The following is a 23,551-nucleotide window of genomic DNA, read 5'->3' as shown; positions in this document are numbered from 1 at the left end:
CTCTTGAATTCATCTGTGACTATTTGCATCGCTTCTCCGTGGCCTCCTTTCACAATGATCTCCGACGATGACCTCTACCGCCTCGCCATCCTCCTTGGCTCCTGCGCCATGATGATGATTGTTCTATACCACTTCCTCGATGTCAATTCCAGCGAGGAGGAACCTGAGTCTGCCGAATCAGCAAACCAGATCAAGACCGAGGCTGCTGTATCAGTGGTGTCCACAGACAAGGTGTTAGAGGAGGGGAATTAAATCCGATTTGCGACGCGTGGGAGAGAAGGAATACAAGAACCCAACGGGAATCCCAAGATACCAGTGCCTACATCATTTGATTTAACAATTACCAGCGAGTCAGGCACGAGCCATTTGTACACTACAGTCCAATCAATTGGAGGGAAAGGCAATCATTGCCAATCTCACGGCTTTATTCATCGACGCTCTTTGAGTAATTCTAAATTGTGCGGTTCCTGGGAAATCCATCGTATAGATCTCATAATAAACCAGAACATCTCAAGGTGTCATCCAGATGCATAATGTTGTGAGTCACCATAGCAAGGTGACATATCATGGTAGATTTTCAACCCCAGTCCCCACGCGATGAACTGAATCCGAAAGAAAACGGGCCAAGGGTATCACAAAAGTCAAACAGCCCCATCAATTCTCCCCAACAAACGCCATCTCCCCACAATGTACCCTGCTCTGTCGAACGGGCGTAGACAAACGGCGGTCGCTCCAATCCATTTCAGGGCCAACCTGTTGCTTCCAGTGTCGTCCCGCTTCGAGCAGAGCTTGAGCCTTGGTCTTCTCCGTCGATTTCCCATGGGCCTTGCTAAAAGCCTTGACCTGGTGCTCATCTACCGGCAAGACCATGGTCCCTTTGCGAGCACTGCAGTCGCCCAGAACGGAAGGGTGATTGGTTTTGTTTCCCGCTAAAACATTCATCCGATTAGACATGTTCTTCAAATCAAAAACAAACTTCGTGTGTAAAGCAATCCCTTGGAGGAGTGTCAAGCGCAAGCTAGTTATGATTCTCACCAGTTACTGGCACCGTTGGTCCATCCCCAAGCGCCCAAGCCATCTTAGACACGTGCTCGCTCACCAGATGCGTAAACATATCAGCTGCAGCCATAGGCGTCTTGTTGCCACAGTCTATCCATTTGCAAACGAGCGAATGCGGGATGTGAACTTTGATGAGGTGGGCCTTGACCGAGTCAATGTTATGAAGTTCGGCAGCGCAACCCTCCCATTTGCAGGGAAAGACTTGATATTGCACTTGCTGTTCACGATGGATAGCAACTTCGATATTGTTCGCTGGGTTCTTGGGAGGTCGGCCGGGTCTTTTCTTCGTGGGCATCTTGGCGGGTGAGAGTGTAATAACAACCTGCGGCTGAAGACGCCTTGCCTCTGGGGATTTGACGGCCCGACCAGAGTTCAACTGGCTCTTGACCGCCTGCCCTTGAGGTTTAGGCTTTACTATAAATTTGGGGGTTTGCTTTTTGGCAGGCGAGGGTTTGGGCGAAGCTACACTTTTCGTGGTTGAGGGTCGTCGCCGTTGGGATTCCGGTTGGGGTTGCGCCGGTGGGGGGGTTGAGAAGGGGACGGATTGATGGGATGAGAACTTCGGCGATGCAGACAAAGGGTCGATCCTGGGAAGTCCAGAAGGCAAGTTTGAAAAAAGACTTTGTTGAGGAGTATGATAAGTTGGTGGTTGGAAAGGTAAAGTACCCCAAGGGCTCAAACCGCCAAGAGGGACACGCGCGTCGATCCTTTCTGGCATCGCGACTTGACGATTTGGCGGTGTGTCACGCGCTGGTGTTGAAGCGTGATGACGTGAAGCCACGTGACTATTTGTGAAAGTGGGGTCACATGAAAGTGATTGCCAAGCTGCTGCCTGCGGTGGTTGAGGGTGAGGTGGTTGAGGATGTGGAATGTGAGATGCAGGAACCGGAGGCATGCGATCAGCTTGAGTTCCAGGCTGCTTTGTGTCCACCAGGTCCCAACGAAACGTTGCCAAGTCTGCGTTGTAGTCTATTTTGGTAAAATTACGGCGCAGTGCTTCAAGATGATGGTTTAGATGCTTCTCCGTAGGGTGTCTTCCCGCAGCAATCAGTACATCCCGCGCGATCGTGGCAGGATCATAAGATTGCTTGGGCAGTGCATCGCTCCGTCTTATCGGCTGAACTAGGTCGTCACGATTCTTAAGAATTTTACCGGGGCCTCGGTGCCGAGCATAATCGAGAGGTACTTGGGATCCTGGTACCGAGGTAACTGTTGATGGGTAAGTTTGATGAGTCATCATTTGACTTCTACCATTGTCCAACCGTAGCGACTTTATGGGAGGCGAATAGTCATCAGAATGCTCTGCGGCCGGAACCCACCGCTTTTTCTGATGGCACAGCTGTTCCGGCAGGTGGTAACCCCGCGACGGCGTGTTCCCGCCAACAGGCGGTTGTGCTGCGGGAGAATCAGAAAAGGTACCTCGCCGGGGTCCCGAGTTAGACGAGGAGTTATAGGCGGGCCCCGAGGTAGAGGCCGCAGAATTGAGTGACGCGAAGGCTGAGGCTGCCACTGGTGTGCTGTGCCACCCATTTGGTTGGGATATTGGAGGCTGCTGGCCTTTCTGGTTTGATGCCTCATAGGATGTATCAGGTGCTGCTTTACCCTGATTCCCTACTTTTTCCCGACTCCAGCACTTGTCCAATTGGCGCGGAACAATAGTTGTCTGCCTTGGGGGGCCCGGAGGGGTGGAGGCAGAGACAGGAGCAGAAGAGGCAAGAGAGATAGAAGGACTGCGAGGTGAGACAAGCTGGGAGATTGCAGTGCTGTGGACCTTGTCAGGCGCTGTTGGCACGGCTGGTGGCACATTATGTTGATTATGAAGTGAAGACCCAAGCAGACTTGGGTTTGATCTGGCGAAATCGGAAGCCTCCCGAGTACCCGTAACTGGTGTGATCACATTTTGGGGTAGTTTGCTACGTGCTGCTGAAGTTTTGAATCCCTTTGGCGAGACCAAAGAGGCACAAATCTCATTTTCTGTCCAAGATTGGGTGCTTGGCGGTGAATTCGGGTGAGATGGCCTTAGGACGTTCTGGGTTGAGCTCGTGGAATGACTTTGAGATGGGCTCTGCGATACTTGGGGCTTTGCCACCGGTGTACGTGTCGTTTGAACTGGGGGCACAGGCCAAGGTTGTTGCGCTGCAGCTGAATCAAATAGTTGCTGGACATTTCGGGCTGGGATCGCATGGTGGTTTTGGTATGGTCTTTGTGGTCTTGCTGCCGGTGAGTGTTTTCTTTGAATTAGGGGTGTTGGTCGGGTCCCTTGCGCTAAAGTTGAATGAGGTCGCTGAGTATTGTAGGACGGAATTGTAATGTCGCAGTGAGAAGGACTTTGCGTTTCTGCCGACATGCGTGTTCTGTGAACTTGTGTCGCCATACCTTGTGCCACGTGCGGTTGGGCTAACATCTGGGAATTCTGATTTGGAGTTGCCGAGTGGCCATGATACGAGTTTTGTGATGTGGGCACAGCCCGTGCCTTGGGTTCGTTGGTTCTCTGTGCAGGGACTGTCGGTCTTGTAGTTTCATAGACCCTGTGGGAGCTTTCACACGGCTCTGAAGAGTTTGGCATAGAGTTAAAAGTCCTCCATGAGTAGGGAGCGGGATCCACACCCGTACAAGCTTGGCCGGGAGAATGTGCATCCCGATGTGCCTGAGTCATGTGCTGTTGGGACGGAATATGTGGATCAAGCCGGTGCATAGTAATGTGAGAAGGGTCTGTTTGGTGTGGAGAATGGCTAGAGGGAGGATGGTTGAATTGAATTTGGCTGGTTTCCTGGTTTTTATTTCCTCCACACTGTCCATCTGAGGCTTGCGGGCATGCCTCCGAGGGATTCAAGGCATGATTCGTCCCAGGATTGGTTGACCTCATAAACGAATGTGATCTTTGTACCTGCGGGTGTATAATTGTCGCTCTCGCCACTTCTTCCGCACCGTGTAATGCCGCATTTGTTTGATAAGCATCAATTTCAGAATCGGGGTCGGGTCGACTGTCGGCAGGAAGAAAGCTCTGGAGCCAATCGAATCCGTCCATGCCTCCGCTGAACATTTCAAATTGTGCCGGGGTGTCTAGCAGCTAGAGTCTCATGGCTGGGAATGTCGTAGGAGCAAAGAGGAGGGTTAAATGTAATCTGTTGCGCAGGGATCGAATCGCAGCGGAACAGGGAAAAGTCGAGTTTAGTAGATTGACCCTAGTAAACTATTATGCACAAATTTAGACCAAACTGAAACATTGAGGAAGCAAACTTTTCACAGTCCTTGAACAAAGCGCGGCTAAAGGGCTGGCCTGGCGCAGATGTTATCAAGGCGGCGCACTGAGAAGCGCGTCGGATGTGGATCCCAACATCAACCAATGATATCATGGGCAGTTGGTGCCTTGTGGATCAGGTGTCTGGGTGCAAGCCCTGAGATGGCTTAGCGGGAAATTAGTAAGCACACAATCCGGCTCCAACTTGGAATATTCGGCTACACCAGAAAAGATCCTCTCTTCGACCAACGCCAACGACACCCGTTCAATTCCCACTCACGACCTTTAAGATGGCTGTCCGAACCCACGGTGCGTACTCTCTCGCATCTCGCCTTGCGCCGATTTTGATTTATCACTGCTCGAACCCCCTATCGATCCGAATTTTCGCCAATCTTCAACTTTGAATACTGATGGTGTTTCCTCCAGGTATCGCCTCTTCGCGGAGCAAGTCTCGCAAGGCACACTTCCAGGCCCCCTCCAGCGAGCGCCGTGTTATCCTCAGCGCCCCCGTCTCCAAGGAACTCAAGGAGAAGTACGGAGTATGTACCACATGAACCTGCAAAATCTGGATCTGTTCGAGTCAAGTTTTCGGGATTGGAAACTACGGACGATGCAGGTGCCAGCATGACATAATACACGGCGATTCTAACCAGTATTCTGTGGCAGATCCGCTCCATTCCCATCCGTAAGGACGACGAAGTCGGTGAGTTTCATGCTTGACGGAATCTTGAGAACTGTCCCAAGATCTCGAAACTGATATTTATATGTAGTTGTTGCCAGAGGTTCCCAGAAGGGCCGTGAGGGAAAGATTACCAACGTCTACCGTCTCAAGTTCTCCATCTTCGTCGAGAAGGTACGATCCGAATTTACAACACAGTTGTTGCGGTGGATACTTACTGCGGTTTTTAGATCGTTCGTGACAAGAGCAACGGCCAGAGCGTCCCCATTCCTCTCCACCCTTCTAAGGTCGTCATCACCAAGCTGCACCTCGACAAGGACCGTGAGCAGATCATCGAGCGTATCGCCAAGGGTCGTGAGGCTGTCAAGAGCAAGTCGGCTTAAGGGATTTCTTACGTGTGGGGTATAGGTTCATGTTGCAATGGCGGTTGACGGCGCGGGTTCACTTGAAGGACTCTGAGAAACGGAGTTTCCATCCTGCTATGATCAGGGTAAAGTTTCTGAAACCAGGTGCATTGCGATGAATGAAAAATGAACAAAATTTTCTTTTTCTTCTATCCGGAGTCCGTGCTCGCAAGGCAGTACACTTTGCGCAACCGGCGTTCTTCTTCCTTTCGTTTCCCGCGCACATGGGAACTTCTGTCGAATGCCACAGCTCAATCTTCAGGTCGTCTCGTTCCGTGTCCAGTCTGCAGCTCGTCCGACCCAGCATTTCTTTTTCTTCGCTTGCCTCAGTTCTGTAGCGACCTCTCTTCACTCCCTTCTACCTCCAATTCCTTCCTGTTGGAAATTAGATGTGTCGCCTGATATATCTCCTCGTCAATCCCCCGTCTTTCTGGACGGAGCCTATGGTTGAAGAGGTAAACACTTGGCGTAGACAATTTACAGAGCTACTGGGAAGCTGGTAGCTTCTGTCTTACCTGCAGACTCACTCCGATGCTTTCAGGCAAGGACGAAGTGGGTTTGATGGTGAGGTACATCTCGCACTCTAAAATTGGTGTTTATAGGCTGTAAATTGTAAACTATTCTACTTTTTGAGCCTAGGGATGATGAAATTACTCTGTCAATGAATTGCTTTTTTTTCTCATCATTGCTTCTCGAAGTTTCCTTCCCTAACGTTTGTCTTCGTCATTTTTGCATAACATGGCTAGTCCGACATCAAGAGCGGCAGGTTGCAATGGCTATTGAGAAGACGAAGGACATTTACAACACATGTCTAACTGTGCCCTCACCACTAGTGGTTTTGCTGTCTAGGCATATGTACCCTGGAGAAAGATCATGGCATTTGTTAATGAAGTGTTCATGATGTCGATGGAAATTCTGGCTCTCAGAGTTGTACATCTGAAGGACTCGATTCGAAGGATGCTTTTTTTTGTCGCCATGCCCAGTAGAACCAAAGGTAAAAATTACAACTACACAGCAAATCAATTCATGGAAGTGTTTTAGCATTTCCAAAGAACTGTCACTGTCATTCTAATAGACAAGATTCATCATTTACAATAAATAGTAAAGCCAAGGCTTGACAAGAGGAGGCGTGAGACACGTCAAACTCACTGGCTACCTAAACACCAAGTCTCATGAGATATTTGCAACCCTCCATATCCTAAATAGTACATATCAGATCCTTACACATACAAACTTGAGGAACATAGTCCAAGGAGTGAGAACCGGAGCAATTTCAGAAAAAGTAGGAAAGCAGATGGCGCATCGTGTCTCATGAGAAAGTGGGAAACTGAAACAACCAAACACAGAAACTGAGAGTTTGGGGGAAAAAGCACGCTCGCTGAAATGTTCGACTAACCACCCGAGACTGCGCTAGTGCCCAACACACTTGCCCCATGCAGGTAGTCCACACCCCATGCCGATAAACAGATACAGCAAGAAGACAACGACGACCACAATCATAATCATCAACTTCGTGTTCTTCCACCACATCCGTCTCCGTAATCCTCGGCTACGGATCCGGAAATCATGCGCACTCCCACCAAGCCGATCCGTCTTATCAACCAGCAGATCGATGCGCTCGCCGCGTTCCAGAACTCGCTCGATATTCTCGGTCATTATATCACGGACACTGTCAATCTCGCGCCGGGCTGATGCGAGCGAGTCTGCTGGCGGAGCGGTGTTGTAGGCCTGTAGGAGAGCGCGCAGCTCGTTGTTGAAGGCAGCACAGCCATAGGCGGGCAGTGAGGCGAACTCGGTTGTGGATGGTTCGTAGGTAGTCAAGAACTTACGCTTCATTTCTAAGAGGTAGGCAAATGGGATGCGGCGGCCTTGCTCTGCCGATGCAACTACCACGAAGCTCAGGGGAGAGTGTGAGTTGGGCTCTGCAATGTTGCCATCGTCGGATTGGTTGCCTGTTGGCGAGTCGGCAATATAATGGACAAAAAGTCGTTCATGAGTGAAGGTGAGCTTTTGTGGCTTGTCGTGTGTGATTTTGGGGAGGATGATGGAGGCTAGTGACGAAGCGGCGCTCGATGAACTGCCCGGCGAGGAGTGCTCGGCCAGAATGGTAGTGCGATGGGCAATGCAAGAGCTATAGTTTGACTGTAGTGTTAATCTGGGAATATATACTTTTCATCGCTCATATGCCAGACAGTAAGACTTACTAGAGCAGAGAGCTCGTCTTGGAGGATGAAGCCATTGTGATGTGATGTCAGTGACCGTGACTTCAAATGTAAAGGGGTCGTAGCAGAAAGAGCAGAAAAGAGAATTCAGTCGAAGTGATAGAAGAGCTCGCAAATTTTCAAGCGCTTATAATACTTGGAAATAAGAGCTTTCATAGTTTTCAAATTCTTGAATTCAAAAGTACCTTGCCCTGAGGGCAGTTGGCGTAAAGCTGAGTCAGCTCACCTCAACTCTTTCGAGTTTACCTCAAACCCAGTCATTTTGATATCTGGGCTTGTACTTGACAGTCATAGCCCGAGTGTGCTACACACCATCCTCTGTTGGCGTTCTGCAGTGAAATTTCCAGTCTCTGAAAGAAGGGAGAATCTTCCCTTCCACCTTATTTTGAAATTTCCGGTAGGGATCTGTATACCATACGGTCCATATGCTCGGATTTCAATCAGAATTACCAGGCTGTGATTATATCCCGATCTGACTCTGAAGATCATTCGCGATCACTCATTGCAGTTAAAATTCTTCTTGACTCTTCAGAACTCGGCGCATTGGGGTCGCAAAGCTCACACCTCACGCCATTGAACGTGGTCATTTCGGATTCTACATCGAACACGTGTCGGTGAGGAAGTATAATCTCTGCCGAAATTCTTGTATCAATGGTTATATCCTTTTTGTCAGACATCCTTTGGTGCGAACCACCCAACGCTCACCTCTCTCGCAAACCTTGGTATCTATATATCAACGTCAACTTCGATGGCTAGATACTGAGGATCTCAGAAAAAAAAGTCATGCGAACTAACGAGATTGTGGCGAAACACATCCAGAACCCAAGACCGCCTAACAGAGGCTTGGAATCATAGAAAAAGGGGAAAAGAAAGTCATGTAGAGGCAGGTTTTATTAAAGGAGTAAAGCTATTAAAAAGTAGTTTATTCGTCAACCTCGCTACCACCCGTAAGCGACCACCGGGGTTGGATACACGTACGGGTAATATTTGCTGAGTGAAGCAGTCCGCTTTGAATAACGCCTAAGGAACGGCCTAGAGCTAGGTTAGATAGCTTATAGGCGGCTTAGCGGCGACGCCCCCGAAAAGGGCTATTGGTAACAAAGGGGGCTTTAAGCAATTCAACCTCCCCCTACCCCCCACCCCGAGTGTTGTTGAGTTTGTAGAACCACGAGATGATGTGATCGCCGATGGCCGGCACCGTAGCCACGTCAAAATAATTTTGGCGAGCGCAAAAAAACGTCCACATCTTGCAAAGAGTGCCTACTCTAGGGTGTAGTCCTTCTAGAACGTGCAGAATGTGCTCAGTGCCTTCCCGATGACGAGAGGCTGAGTATTCCACCGGCAACTGTCTCAGGCAGTGATTCTGAAAATTGGTCCCGCGGGTTCGAAGCTTCGATCAGATCGGGTTTCAAATCTTCTCGGCAGTCGACCTAGCCATCGACCTTGAGTCCAAGGGATGCTGTAGGGAATTGTGTTAGATGCTCGAAGGATTCCAAGTCGTTTGGAAGTAAGCCGAGCCTGTAGCCAGTAAGTTCTCACTGTGGATGCGATGGGGGACTGTCTATGCAGAAAAGGTAACTTGGCTCAGATCATCTCCAGGGCCGGTTCAATGAACACCAGAGTATAGAAGAAGTAGTAATGGCATTTTTGAACGGTTATCAACTGATTCCGGAGAATCCAAAGGACTTTTTGGGCGCGTGGGGGTCTCGGAAGGGTTAGAGGTTTGTGATCAATTCAGATTCGCTTCTAGTCTCGTCATTCGGCTGATGTTGCTGTAATAGAATTTCCATCTCTCCCCGAGTGTGGCCTGAAGGGTGGAAGTCCCTATGAGATGAGGAGATGAGGAGACAACTAGAAAATAGGGTGGGGAAGTACAGACAATGGGGGGACATGGGGAACTGGAGCTCAGCTGCCAAATCAAAGAGCCCTGGAGATGCATACCTTTCATTTTGGGGGGGGAATCTTTCAGACCTTCATTTTAATTGTTTACTCAAATTCGTCTTATGGAGATATTGACTGGTATTAGTCGCACGATGTAGAAAATCAGGAAAAAATAGGATAAACCGGTTATGATAGTTCTACTGTTGCTCGCTCTGTCATAACTCGATGCAGACGAGAATCAACTTGAAATCTTTCGAGATAATTTCCCAGTTCGGCCATGAAGACGATCGTATTTGTCATATGCTCGTCCCCCTTAATATCTTCGGTTTTTAGCCTGTCATTATTCCAATGTGAGGACAATGGCTGTGTCACGCAAGGTTGGCTTTGTTGGTTGCGATTCCAACAACCATTGCCACTCTCCCCGGAGTTTGCTAGCTCTGAGATGTAGCATCATAATAACATGGAATCCCCAAGTGTTAGTAAAAAGCTACAAGTTAAAAACTTCCGCTCTGAACCTGAGTATGTTCAAATTCCAAGGACATTTTTTTTAACCCAAGGACACCAAGACCCCAGACTCTAATGAAAGTCGAAAATCGAAGATGGTAAGAAGAGCTGCTTTAGGTGACCCCGGGAAGATCCGTGAGAAGTGGCGGATTCGATCAATCACCATGTGGTAATGTCAATGTCATTCGGGGGGGGGAGAGGGTGGTTAATATATAGAGATCTAGTGCGAAATAGTTTAGACTTCTGAGCAACGGAATATTTCGAACTTGTGATATTAAGAATCACCCCATCGACCACACCATGGCTACCATGACAGATGCTGTTTATCAAGGTCGGAAACCGATGAAGTCAGTATCTGCCCGAATGAGTAGTTGTCCTGTGTTAACACAGAAGAAAACTAGATCTCGCAATATCGCTCTACTAAGCGTTTGCGGGGTCATCAGTGGCACATTGCTCATGTTCCGTCTTCTAGCTCCCCAACGAGGCATGCTCAATACGAAAGAAGAAATAGCGATCTTCCAGGGTGGCAAATATGGTCAAACAGAGCAAGGCAAAACATTTGGACACACTGCCCGGCCGCCTCGAAAGGGACATCAAGTACCCAGAGGAAGTGTTTAAGAGGGCATTGCGTCTAAGAGCATGAACCATACTAGAAGATAGAATTTTGAATTAGACGAAAGTCTGGAATATGAAAATGGCATGTGCCCAGGTACTCTCATGTGTAGACTGATGGATATTCATTGAGCCTTAAAAGTCATTATTTTACCCCCCCCCCCCCCCCCCCCCTCCTCCGAATGAGATGGTATCTGGTATCGCAAGAAAAAGAAGAAAAAAAAAGCCGACACGCCAGGTTAAAAGCAGTTATTCCGGAACGCAGGGAAAAAAAACCTCCCAAACAAATTACAGGAGTTTGTACACGGTATTACAGCCAAAAGGCAGAAGGCACTAAACAATTAAGTAGATGGCAAGGTATCATCAGCGGGTCCATTTCCTTTGAGTGGGCTTCCACCACTACCAGGCCGACTTCCGGGCGAGTTGATACTTTTCTTCTTTGTGTCGTTCTTGTCACGCTTCTTTCTCTCGCGGGTAGCCCCCCGGGTCTCATCGGGTCGGCTGGGACTGCGACTGGACCCACTGCGGCGAAGATCTTTGAATTCTTTGATCACTTCACGGAATCCTTCTTCGATGTTATTCATGCGAGCTAGAACCAATTTGCTAAGCATGTCTTGGGTTTGGGTTGGGGCTTCACGACGTATAACGGGTGGGGCAAAGCCTAGCTGAGTCTGGAAACTAGACGGAAGGGCACCGGCGAAGCCACCCGCCACGGCCTTGTTGTCGCCGAGATCAGATCCCAGATTGAAGAGAAGGGAAGACCGAGGTCGTGTCCCCGTGGGCTGATCAGATAGGTATACACTGTCCATTTCGGGAACGGACATGTGATGTAGTCCAATCGCAGGATTTCGAAGACGAGCTGCATCGATGACATGACGTTTCATAGTACCCTGGTCGATTGGGTTCGAGGCGATAGGAGCGGACGCCCCATCGGAGGAATCGGCATCTGGCCGTGTAGGTGTGATCCGGCCTTCCGTCTCTTCATTTGGAGATCCAACGGGATTGTACAGCATGGTGACCCCAGAAGCATTCCGCACATGCCTGACACGACGTGTAGGGCTATTGCGACGCGAGATGATTCTTGCGGTGGATGGACGAGAGCTGTAGAACTTGGGCGAGGGCTTCTCTGCTCCTCCAATCGAGTCAGCTGTCTCACCCGTGGACCCTTGGGCCGAGGGCTTGTCATCATTTGAGTCACCATCGTTGCTGGTAAATTCATCATCACCCTCCATGTCTGTATGGTGGGAGAGGTGTCGTTTTGGAGTGGGTGAAACAGAGAGTCTTGTACGCCGAGGCCGGATGACTGGGCTTGCCACGCAGCTGGGTCGGTCCTCGGGATTCGAAGCAACTGATCGGGTCGTTTCGGTGAAGTTTCGTGGTTGGTTGGCCAATCTAGCCCGGAATGGAAATTTGAGTCGTTGCCTGTGCATCCCATGTTGGTCCACAACCAGCGAATCCCCATCATCGGGGCCGTTGGCTGGTCCAGAGCCAATCTCTTGCATCCAGTCTTTGATGACGTTATTGGTCTGGCGTTCATATACGGTACTCGGGGGTCCTCGAACTCGATCGTCACTGTATGGGCGTCGAAAAACTTCCTCCAACGCTTGATCCTTCTGGTATGTTGCCACAGAGGGCTCTCGCCTAAAAACCGATGCACTGGTGCTGAACCCACGGAATCGACTGGGCTGCCATCCCGGAGCATGAGCGGGAGTCTCATTTTGCGAGGTAGGTTCAATTAGATCCATGAGCTGAGCGACTCGAGAGCTGAGGATTGTCTTCTCATACAGGCAGATTGTGAACAAAATGGGCAAATGGGTCATCTTGATAATGGTCCGGTTGAGCCTAATGAATTCACATAATGGCATCAGGTTTCGGAAGGGTGTTACCAGCCAGGCAATGACGTTTGTCGGCGCCACATAGGAGAACAAGGCATCAGACTTAACCATCGAGATGGTGTTGACAGCGAACAAGAACTGATGTTCTTGATTTGCGTTCTGGACGATTCTCATAAAGGAATTGGTCAAGACCGTGATCAAGATAGTAACGACGACAAAGTGACAGATGAATAGGAAAACCGTCAAGATCGTTCTTCCTAAAAAGTTATATTCATCCCACATTGCCCATGCGGTTGGCGTAAATCCCATCAGCATCTGGAACAAACCATAGGCCACTACTTTGGGGGACTTGTTATCTCCAAAGTATAAGAAAGAGACAAAAAAGCCAGAGCATGAAATGACGATGAGTACGAAAACGGCAATTAAATCGGATGCCATTATGCGGAAAGCAATGAGGAGTTGGGAGAAGTAGCGATAATGATCCAAAATGGAGAACAACCTCGGAAATAGCAAGGGAGCTGTAGCCGTAAGAACATCAAACTGAAGCGAATTAGCATGTCCCGTGAATAAGAGAACTTTTGTAAAGATTTCAAACTTACGGCTTGATCGGCGATGTATTGACTTCTAGGGTAGGTCAGGAATGTGCCGTATATCCTCAAGCAATAGTATGCGAAGAGCAATAGCAGGATCCCGACGTCAAACAGATTCCAAAAGCTCATCAGATAAAGACTAAAGCCTTGTTCATTGAACCCAACAACTTCATCAAGCATGAATCCGGCACTCCAAAACCAGAATACAATCTCAAGGGAGGTGATCCTGCGGCTTCGCTGTTCCAGGACTGCCAGGAACAGTCCCAAGAGTACTGCAAATGATAGGGTGGAAAGAAACTGTCGATAGCGCGGCACTCGGAGCCGCGATAATTTGAACAAAGATGCATCTTGGGGGTTATAGATTGTCGCCGATCGCCGAAATGTCTTATTGCTGGAGTCAGTTGCAAGGTCCCCATTGGGATCTATTGCTGCCCCATAATCTAGGTTTCCACCTTGGTTCATGTTCACAGAACGATGGAGATTGTCGGCAGCAGAATGAAAGACAATAGTCCCCGCCCAGATAGCCTCCAATTGTTGCACCACGACAGGATGGGCCAAGAACCGCTTGGCCTGCGAGCGAATCGCGACTTCTAGGCATGAGATACGGGCAGCAACTACCCGTTTCCGCTGGGGTCCAGGGACTGGTGCTGATAATTGATCCTGGCCCTGGAGTGGATGGAACTCGTAGGACAGCGCATCGATCAACTCTCGAGTCGAGTATTCCCGCAACAGTTTTATCGCTAGCAGTTCACTGACCATTGCCCGTGTTTGATTTGCCCCGCTGTTCCCTGGACTTAGGTGTATTTCTTTTTCGAATTGCAGACAATTGGCCATTAAGGCATAGAGGGTCGCGCGCGAAAAGTGAGCCGACATGATCTTTTGCAGGATCGGCTTGATTAAGAACTGGGAGACCTGCGGCGAGCGTAACTGGTCCCATGTTAGGGTGGTCTCGCAGCGGGAAGCGATCAAGGGACGGATCGCGTGGGTGATGTTGTAAACAGGCAGCGTATCTAATCACATCGGTCAATTGTCCACCATGAATAATCGACCACCAAGGATCTCTTCGTACCCAAATGCGACGCAGAGAACATAGGCAGTAGAGGAGTAGACTCGAATGTTCCCTCTTCCTCTTCATCCCAGTCCTGGTCTATATCCTCATCGAGTTCCTGAAGCTCTGGCGCATCGTCGGTGCTTTCATCGGCTCGGAAGACGCGTCGCGAGTTGTTGTGCGCGGTGCGAAACCATGGAGAGGGGGTCAAGAATGGGGATTGCTCGATCTGCCCGCGCTGGCGCTTTGAGCGAAGCAGCGAGGCGAACATGGCGAGGAAATTTTAGGATCTAAATCGGCATAACTGAAGTGGTTTGTTCGGTTGTGGGATGTCAGAGCACGGAGTCAAACGCGCGAGAAAATCATAGAAAAAGGGCACAGAGCAGGTCAAAAGAAGTTCAAGATTTGCTCAAAGTCTACGGAGTAGGCCAACGCGGGATTTATTTTTCTCCAACGACAGTGTCAGGGGGAAAATCTAAGCTCCCACGACCCCCAACGTCATGGTACTGATTACCCCGGTTGACCTTTGTAAGCATCGCAAGCTTATATTATGTTTATGTTCTATACGTTTCAGATCCCTAGATACCTGGGTGATACCTGGGTCCCATTTTAGGTCCTTGAATCACAATCTCTTCAAATATCGATACGTTGTTTTTTCTTTCTTTTTTTCGGGGTCATGAATCCTGTTTCCATGCCGAGGATGTCCTCCGTACTCCGTATAGAATGCCTACATAACAGAACTCGATAGGTCAGAAAGATTTGCCACATGTGCAACAGAGAAGGGATGATTCGCATTGTACCATCCATTTAATCTTTTGAGATGAGATGATCGAAGCAAAAACGAGTTCTAAAAAAGCAGATCTCGAATTCAACCATTATTGTTCTACTCTGTATTCAACAGGGTGAGAGAGATATACAATATATATGAGGGGACCATATCGAGATATGATACCGTGATCGGCCCACTGCCCGTGCATTGCATCATATGCAGTAATGCCTGCATGTAAGAGAAAAAAGATTTCCATAGTCTACCAAACTGACTGACCTTGTGCCAAAGTAAAAATCAATGAAACATGGAGTCCACAAGAGTCCACAAGAGTCCACAAGAGTCCATAATAGTCCATCATAATCCATCAAAATCCACAAGGTATCATAGCAACTTCGGAAAATCTCTGCGGTGAAACTGATTGACCGAAAACAGAAGAAAGTGGGCCCTAAAAAAGCTTTTTGCATGAAAATATTTTCTGCCGAACTCGATTTTTTCCCTCTCTTCCTCCTCCACAGCTGGTTGCAGCAAGCAGTTTCATCATTTTCTTTTCTGTCCTTTTATTTATTTTTTTTTATATCTATACTCCCTTCTGCGGTCCTTCCTCCCCCATTCCAAGCCTAATCCAATTTTTGCAGATGAACTAGAGTGACCTACCTCGCACTAGATCGTCCCTCGAGAGGACTTGTTCCCTCACACCAATTCCGATGTCTCCCAATTCCCTTGAGGATCCAGCTCTGCCTACCAGCCCACACCTGGGTAGTGTGGTTGGTTACCCAGAGACCCTACCCAACATGGATTCTGTCAGTGGAGTGATCAGACCGGCCTCCATCCCAGTCCGGGGTGGCTCAGACCGGTTGGCTGCCCTCGAACTCGCAGATGGCACTGTCTACCAAGGTTATAATTTTGGTGCTGAAAAGAGCATCTCGGGCGAATTGGTCTTCCAGACTGGTATGGTCGGTTATCCCGAGTCCATAACAGATCCCTCATACCGCGGTCAAATTCTGGTTGTCACCTTCCCACTCGTGGGTAACTACGGTGTGCCTTCGCATGATGAGATGTGTGAGCTCCTAAAGGACTTGCCCAAACACTTCGAGTCCAGTCAGATTCACATTGCGGCGCTGGTAGTGGCATCCTACGCCGGTGAGGATTTCTCACACTTCTTAGCCAAGTCCTCTCTGGGCGATTGGCTCAAGTCAGAGGGCATTCCGGCTATGCACGGTGTTGACACTCGTGCTTTGACTAAGCGCCTTCGTGAGACTGGCAGCATGCTGGGTCGCATGCTGCTGCAAAAGTCTGGCTCCACCCCTGATGTTGCTGTGACTGCCGGTGTCGACTGGAAGTCACACTTTGAGGAGACCGAATGGGTGGACCCCAACACAAAGAACCTCGTTGCTGAGGGTGAGTGATCTACCAAACTGATGGCCGTGAAAAAAAAAAGCAAAACAGGATTTGGTTTCTGACAGAATCTATTTTCCCCCACACAGTCTCGATTCGCGAACCTCGCCTATTCACACCTCCCGCCGATGTCGCCCTCAAACACCCCTCAGGCCGTGGAGTCTGCGTCCTCTGCTTGGATGTCGGTATGAAGTACAACCAGCTGCGCTGTTTGCTTGCTCGCGGGGTAGAGGTTCTAGTTGTGCCATGGGACTATGATTTCCCCACCCTTGCTGGAAAGGATTTCGACGGTTTGTTTGTGTCGAACGGTCCAGGTGATCCCGCGACTCTGACCGTTACCACTAAGAACCTGGCCAAGATGTTCGAGGATGCCCGTACTCCCGTCTTCGGTATCTGTCTGGGTCATCAGCTGATTGCTCGCGCCGTCGGCGCTCAGACTACCAAGATGAAGTTCGGTAACCGCGGTCACAACATCCCCTGCACAAGCATGCTCTCTGGCAAGTGCCACATTACTTCTCAGAACCACGGTTATGCTGTAGATGCTAGCAGCCTTCAGAACGGATGGGAAGAGCTGTTTGTCAACGCCAATGACGGCAGTAACGAGGGTATTCGTCACACTAGCCGTCCCTTTTTCAGTGTTCAATTCCACCCCGAGAGCACACCCGGCCCGCGGGACACCGAGTACCTGTTTGATGTGTTCATCAACACCATTCAGTCTACCATTGCATCTCCCGAGGCTCTCAACCTGCCTGTCTCTTTCCCCGGCGGCACGAAGGCAGAGAACATCCTGGCTGCCCCCAGAGTCTCAGTCAAGAAGGTTCTGGTTCTTGGTTCCGGTGGTCTCAGCATTGGCCAGGCTGGAGAGTTCGATTACTCTGGTAGTCAAGCCATCAAGGCTTTGAAGGAAGAGGGTATCTACACAATTTTGATCAACCCCAACATTGCCACCATTCAGACCTCCAAGGGTCTGGCTGACAAGGTTTACTTCCTGCCCGTCAACGCCGAGTTCGTCCGCAAGGTCATCAAGCACGAGCGTCCTGATGCCATCTACGTCACTTTCGGTGGCCAAACTGCCCTTTCGGTCGGCATCCAGCTCAAGGATGAGTTCGAAGAGCTCGGCGTCAAGGTGCTCGGTACCCCTATTGATACCATCATTACCACCGAGGATCGTGAGTTGTTCGCTCGCAGTATGGATTCCATTAATGAGAAGTGCGCCAAGTCTGCTTCTGCTTCCACCATCGAGGAGTCCCTGCGCGTCGTCGAGGATATCGGTTTCCCCGTCATTGTTCGTGCCGCCTATGCTCTTGGTGGTCTAGGTAGTGGTTTTGCAGAGAATATGGATCAGCTCAAGGATCTCTGCACCAAGGCTCTCGCCGTCAGCCCCCAGGTTCTGATTGAGCGCAGTATGAAGGGCTGGAAGGAGATTGAGTACGAGGTTGTTCGTGATGCCCAGGACAATTGTATCACTGTTTGCAACATGGAGAATTTCGATCCTCTGGGCATTCACACCGGTGACTCCATTGTCGTGGCTCCTTCCCAGACCCTCTCAGACGAGGACTACAACATGCTCCGAACTACCGCAGTCAACGTCATTCGCCACCTCGGCGTTGTCGGTGAATGTAACATTCAGTATGCCCTCAACCCCTTCTCGAAGGAGTACTGCATCATCGAGGTCAACGCTCGTCTGTCACGATCCTCCGCACTGGCCTCGAAGGCCACCGGTTACCCTCTTGCCTTCATTGCTGCCAAGTTGGGTCTTGGCATTCCCCTGAACGAGATTAAGAACTCGGTCACCAAGTCCACTTGCGCCTGTTTCGAGCCCTCGCTTGACTACTGCGTGGTCAAGATCCCTCGTTGGGATCTGAAGAAGTTCACCCGCGTGTCTACTCAGCTTGGTTCCTCCATGAAGAGTGTTGGTGAAGTTATGAGCATTGGCCGGACCTTCGAAGAGGCTATCCAGAAGGCCATTCGCTCAGTTGATTTCCACAACCTTGGTTTCAATGAGTCTGATGCCCTCATGTCCATCAAGGGCGAGCTCCAAACCCCCTCTGACCAGCGTCTGTTTGCCATTGCCAATGCCATGGCCGCCGGTTACACTGTTGATGACATCTGGAAGCTCACCAACATTGACAAGTGGTTCCTCAGCCGCCTCAAGGGCCTTAGCGACTTCGGCAAATCCATGTCGACCTTCAATGCTACTTCCGTGCCTGTGCCCATGATCCGCCAGGCCAAGCAGCTCGGGTTCTCCGATCGCCAGCTCGCCAACTTCTTGGACTCTAACGAACTTGCCATTCGCCGCATGCGTGTTGAGGCTGGTATCACGCCTATTGTGAAGCAGATTGATACCGTCGCCGCCGAGTTCCCAGCTGTGACCAACTACCTCTACCTTACCTATAATGCTTCCCAGCATGATCTGACTTTCGACGATCATGGTATTATGGTTCTGGGTTCTGGCGTTTACCGCATCGGTTCCTCGGTCGAATTTGATTGGTGTTCCGTGCGTACTATTCGCACGCTCCGCGAGCAGGGCCACAAGACTATTATGGTCAACTACAACCCGGAAACTGTCAGCACCGATTACGACGAGGCTGATCGCCTTTACTTCGAGAACATCAACCTCGAGACTGTTCTGGACATCTACCAGCTGGAGACTTCCAGCGGTGTGATCATGTCTATGGGCGGTCAGACCCCTAACAACATCGCTCTGCCTCTCCATCGTCTCAACGTCAACATCCTGGGCACCTCCCCCGAGATGATTGATGGTGCCGAGAACCGTTACAAATTCTCCCGCATGTTGGACCGCATCGGGGTTGATCAGCCCGCTTGGAAGGAGCTGACTAGCATTGACGAGGCTCGCGGTTTCTGTGACAAGGTCGGCTACCCCGTGTTGGTCCGTCCCTCGTACGTGCTCTCTGGTGCTGCTATGAACACTGTCTATTCTGAGCATGATCTGGCCAGTTACTTGAACCAGGCTGTCGATGTCTCTCGTGAGCACCCGGTTGTTATCACCAAGTACATCGAAAATGCCAAGGAGATTGAGATGGACGCTGTTGCCCGTAACGGTATAATGGTTGGCCACTTCATCTCTGAGCACGTTGAAAACGCTGGTGTTCACTCTGGTGACGCTACTCTGATCTTGCCTCCCCAGGATCTGAGCCCGGAGACCGTCCGTCGCATTGAGGAGGCTACCCGCAAGATCGGTAATGCTCTGAACGTCACTGGTCCCTACAATATTCAGTTCATTGCCAAGGATAATGACATCAAGGTTATCGAGTGCAACGTTCGTGCCTCGCGTTCGTTCCCATTCGTATCCAAGGTCATGGGTGTTGACCTGATCGAGATGGCCACCAAGGCCATGATTGGAATTCCATTCGAGGAGTACCCTCCTGTGTCAGTTCCCAAGGATTACGTCGGTGTCAAGGTTCCCCAGTTCTCGTTCTCGCGTCTGTCCGGTGCCGACCCCGTCCTGGGCGTTGAGATGGCCTCTACTGGTGAGGTCGCCTCGTTCGGTCGTGACAAGTATGAGGCTTACCTGAAGGCCCTCTTGTCCACTGGATTCCGTCTTCCTCGCCGCAACATCCTCTTCTCCATTGGTACCTATAAGGAGAAGCTTGAGATGCTGCCCTCGATCAAGAAGCTCCACGATCTCGATTACAACCTGTTCGCCACCGCTGGTACGGCTGATTTCCTCAAGGAGAACGGTGTGCCTGTCAAGTACCTCGAGCATCTTCCGGATCACGAGGAGGAGGACATGAAGTCTGAGTACTCTCTCACTCAGCACTTGTCCAACAACCTCATCGATTTGTATATCAACTTGCCCTCCAGCAATCGCTTCCGTCGCCCGGCCAACTACATGTCAAAGGGTTACCGTACTCGTCGGATGGCTGTTGACTACCAGACTCCTCTGGTCACCAATGTCAAGAATGCGAAGATCTTGATCGAGGCTATTGCTCGTCACTTCCCTCTGAACATCATTCCCGCCGATTACCAGACTAGCCACCGTACCGTGGTCCTCCCCGGTCTGGTCAACATTGCTGCATTTGTCCCGAATCTGGTTTGCGCTGGCTCCAGCGACTTTGAACGCGTTTCCAAGGCTTCGATTGCAGGCGGTTTCAGCATGATCCGCGTGATGCCGGTCGGTGTTGATAGCTCGGTCACTGAGTCCCGCGACCTGAAGATTGTCCAGCAGAATGCTCAGGGCAAGGCGCTCTGCGACTTCAACATCTCTGTTGCTGCCACCGCCACTAACTCGGACCAGATCATCCAGATGACTGGGGAGGTTGGCTCTCTGTTTGTCCCCTTCAACCACTTGTCGGGCAACATCAACAAGGTGGCCACTGTCACCAACCACTTCAGCTCTTGGCCCTCGAGCAAGCCTCTCATCACTGATGCCAAGAGCACTGATCTTGCTTCGATTCTGTTGTTGGCCAGCCTTCACAGCCGTAACATCCACGTCATGAGTGTTACCTCTAAGGAGGATATCAGCCTCATTGCTCTGAGCAAGGAGAAGGGTCTGAAAGTGACATGTGATGTTTCCATCTACTCCCTCTTCCTCTCTCGCGAGGATTTCCCGGCCTGCAGCTCCCTGCCCACCGCAGAGGACCAGACGGCTCTATGGGACCACATGAGCACCATCGATGTCTTCGCCATTGGCAGCCTTCCCTTCCAGCTTGCTGGGAAGGAGGCTACCCCCGAGTCCGGCATCGCTGAGGCCATTCCTCTCCTGTTTACTGCTGTCGCAGAGAGCCGCTTGACTGTTGAGGAGATTACCGCTCGTCTCTATGACAACCCCAAGAAGATCTTTGAGCTGCACGACCAGCTCGACAGCTCGCTCGAGGTTGAGGTTGACCGCCCCTACGTCTTCCAGAACCCTCAGGCCTGGTCTCCGTTCAACGGCAAGACGATGCGTGGCTCCGTCCAGCGTGTTGTCTTCCAGGGCAAGACCACTTGCCTCGATGGCGAGATCACCAAGGATGCTGTCAAGGGTGCCGACATGTCCACTCACCGCATCGTCCCCACCTCGCCTTTGCAGAAGCCCGTGACCCCTATGGCTCGCCCGGAGAGTTCCCTTGATAGACATGTTTCTATCTCTGGTACTCCTGCCCGCCGCTTCCGGGCCTTGGATAGCGCTCTGCCGGCTGTTGGCGAACTCGGTCCCCCCCTTTATGTCGCCTCGTCGCAGATCTCCCCCTCACTGGCCGACATGCTCTCCCGTTCACCGTTCCGTGGAAAGCACATCCTGTCTGTGAACCAGTTCTCTCGCGCCGACCTGCACCTGCTGTTCACCGTTGCGCAGGAGATGCGTCTTGGTGTTCAGCGCCACGGCGTTCTTGACCTCCTGAAGGGCCGTGTCCTCACCACCCTCTTCTACGAGCCCTCCACCCGCACCTCAGCCTCATTCGATGCCGCCATGCAACGCCTCGGTGGACGTACCATTGCCATCTCCACTGAGCACTCTTCTAGCCGGAAGGGCGAGACCCTCCAGGACACCATCCGCACTCTCGGCTGCTATGGTGACGCCGTTGTTCTGCGCCACCCCGACGCGAACAGCACTGAGATTTCCGCCAAATACTCCCAGGTCCCCGTCATCAACGGTGGCAACGGTGCCCTTGAACACCCCACCCAGGCCTTCTTGGACTTGTTCACCATCCGTGAGGAGCTGGGCACTGTCACCGGCTTGACCATCACCTTCACTGGCGACCTCAAGTACGGCCGCCCTGTGCACTCCCTCATCAAGCTGCTCCAATTCTACGATGTCCGCATTCAGCTCGTTGCCCCCAAGGCTCTCGCCCTTCCCGAGGACATCCGCCAGCAGATCATTGCTTCCGGCCAGTTGGTCCTCGAGTCCGAGGAGTTGACTCCTGAGATTGTCGCCAGCTCCGATATTCTATACTCCACCCGTGTTCAGAAGGAACGCTTCGCCGATCTCTCCGAGTATGAGCGCCTCAAGAACACCTTTGTCATTGACAACGCTCTGCTGAAGTACGCTAAGAGCCATATGGTCGTCATGCACCCTCTCCCTCGCAACGCCGAGATCTCTGAGGAAGTCGACTTCGACCAGCGGGCTGCTTACTTCCGCCAGGTATGTCTTGAAAATCCCCTAATTTCTTTGAATAACATGCTAACTACATGAAAGATGCGCTACGGCCTCTACTGCCGCATGGCTCTCCTTGCTCTTGTCTTGGCGCCATGAGAACAAACCTCTTTTGCCATTATAAATATTTGGGAAAGGTGGAATCCAATAGCGCTATGGATTCATGTGAGACGTTTGTCTTTCCTTTTTTGTTTGAAAAGTTATGTTCTTCGATACTCCGTAAGCAGCGTGAATAAAATCGCTGTATAGATTAGATGAATCTCCGTTTCATTTGACGGCCTCGTTCAGTGTATGTCTATCTTTCTATGTGTGTATGTTATGTGTTATGTGTTATACGTGTGTCATGTGTTATGTGTGCTATGTGTGTTGCGTGTTTTCCACTTTTGGGGTCATTTGGGGTCATTTGGGGTCATTTGGGGTCATTTGGGTCATTTTGGGGTCATTTCCCTTTCGGGGGGGGGGGGGAGGAAGGGGGGTTTCTTTTTCTTTTTCTTGGTCTTGGCATCTTCTGGGGCTTGGGAGCCTGGGGACTTGCGGTTAACATCTTATATACCCAACTCTGATAATCTAATTCATTAATTTCCCTATGAATTTCTTTTCAACTTTGGAACCAACGACTACATTGTTGGCAACCAGATATCCCAAGGAAAACCTTATGACCCAGGAAGTAACATGGGATACTTTCGGTGCGGTCTCGCTGTGAAGGACCGCACTCAGAATGCTGAGATCTGCATGGCGTTGGCAATGCAACGCGTAGTCTGTTCGGACACAATATTGGCGGGCTACAATAGCACAGCGGCGACAGCTGGGTAAATTCTTGCCGCGAAGATGGTTCCGACATAAAACACGCCCGCACAGTGATATCACATGAGGAGAATGAATCCGATGCAACCAATAGCGGATGATCACCTGATAAATGGGGTGCAGCGATCCTAAAGCGAGAGTAAATATAGCAGTGTGAGGAGTGGCAAAAGACGACAGTCCAATTTCCGTAACATGGACTGCTCGTTAGTGCACTTGATAGTTGAAGAACCACCGGTGTCACTGTCAGTGCCAGTGGGCAAAACGACTCTCATTCCAGCTTCCTACATCTGTATACATCTATAGAAATTTTCACTAGCGGATGAGTATGCCGATGAAGGTACTCCACCATATTGTTTAGTTGGTACATTTGTTTATTTTCTCAAGTGTCCCTGGGTTTACATGAAAAAGTCTTAA

General features: G+C 50.4%; 6 protein-coding genes across 6 annotated transcripts; 3 read left to right on the top strand and 3 right to left on the bottom strand.

The window, feature by feature from the left end:
- Positions 1-54: 54 nt before the first annotated feature.
- On the top strand, positions 55-445 carry Pdw03_6143 (Oligosaccaryltransferase; the record flags this gene model as incomplete). Its single annotated transcript, XM_014680315.2, has 2 exons — positions 55-207; positions 356-445. 2 exons carry the CDS (start codon positions 55-57, stop codon positions 443-445), a joined length of 243 nt encoding a protein of 80 aa, XP_014535801.2.
- Positions 446-654: 209 nt separating this feature from the next.
- Pdw03_6142 (Zinc finger, C2H2-type) lies at positions 655-2,589 on the bottom strand (the record flags this gene model as incomplete). The annotated part of the gene is made up of 3 exons (XM_014680316.2): positions 655-929; positions 1,036-2,268; positions 2,379-2,589. 3 exons carry the CDS (start codon positions 2,587-2,589, stop codon positions 655-657), a joined length of 1,719 nt encoding a protein of 572 aa, XP_014535802.2.
- A 2,001-nt stretch (positions 2,590-4,590) lies between these two features.
- Pdw03_6141 (60S ribosomal protein uL24) lies at positions 4,591-5,362 on the top strand (the record flags this gene model as incomplete). The annotated part of the gene is made up of 5 exons (XM_014680318.2): positions 4,591-4,609; positions 4,727-4,839; positions 4,967-5,003; positions 5,071-5,153; positions 5,210-5,362. The coding sequence occupies 5 exons, from the start codon at positions 4,591-4,593 to the stop codon at positions 5,360-5,362; spliced, it is 405 nt and encodes a 134-aa protein (XP_014535804.2).
- Positions 5,363-6,793: 1,431 nt separating this feature from the next.
- On the bottom strand, positions 6,794-7,622 carry Pdw03_6140 (Synaptobrevin; the record flags this gene model as incomplete). Its single annotated transcript, XM_014680319.1, has 2 exons — positions 6,794-7,514; positions 7,588-7,622. The coding sequence occupies 2 exons, from the start codon at positions 7,620-7,622 to the stop codon at positions 6,794-6,796; spliced, it is 756 nt and encodes a 251-aa protein (XP_014535805.1).
- A 3,321-nt stretch (positions 7,623-10,943) lies between these two features.
- On the bottom strand, positions 10,944-14,346 carry Pdw03_6139 (Calcium channel YVC1; the record flags this gene model as incomplete). The annotated part of the gene is made up of 3 exons (XM_014680320.1): positions 10,944-12,977; positions 13,037-14,037; positions 14,097-14,346. 3 exons carry the CDS (start codon positions 14,344-14,346, stop codon positions 10,944-10,946), a joined length of 3,285 nt encoding a protein of 1,094 aa, XP_014535806.1.
- A 1,202-nt stretch (positions 14,347-15,548) lies between these two features.
- Positions 15,549-22,432, top strand: Pdw03_6138 (Bifunctional pyrimidine biosynthesis protein (PyrABCN), putative; the record flags this gene model as incomplete). The annotated part of the gene is made up of 3 exons (XM_014680321.1): positions 15,549-16,242; positions 16,329-22,321; positions 22,376-22,432. 3 exons carry the CDS (start codon positions 15,549-15,551, stop codon positions 22,430-22,432), a joined length of 6,744 nt encoding a protein of 2,247 aa, XP_014535807.1.
- Between the last annotated feature and the right edge of the window lie 1,119 nt (positions 22,433-23,551).

This window comes from Penicillium digitatum, chromosome 2 (assembly GCF_016767815.1).
Source record: "Penicillium digitatum chromosome 2, complete sequence".
Lineage (NCBI taxonomy): Eukaryota > Fungi > Ascomycota > Eurotiomycetes > Eurotiales > Aspergillaceae > Penicillium > Penicillium digitatum.
Note: the sequence above shows the minus strand (reverse complement) of the source record. Positions and strands in the feature narration are given on the sequence as shown.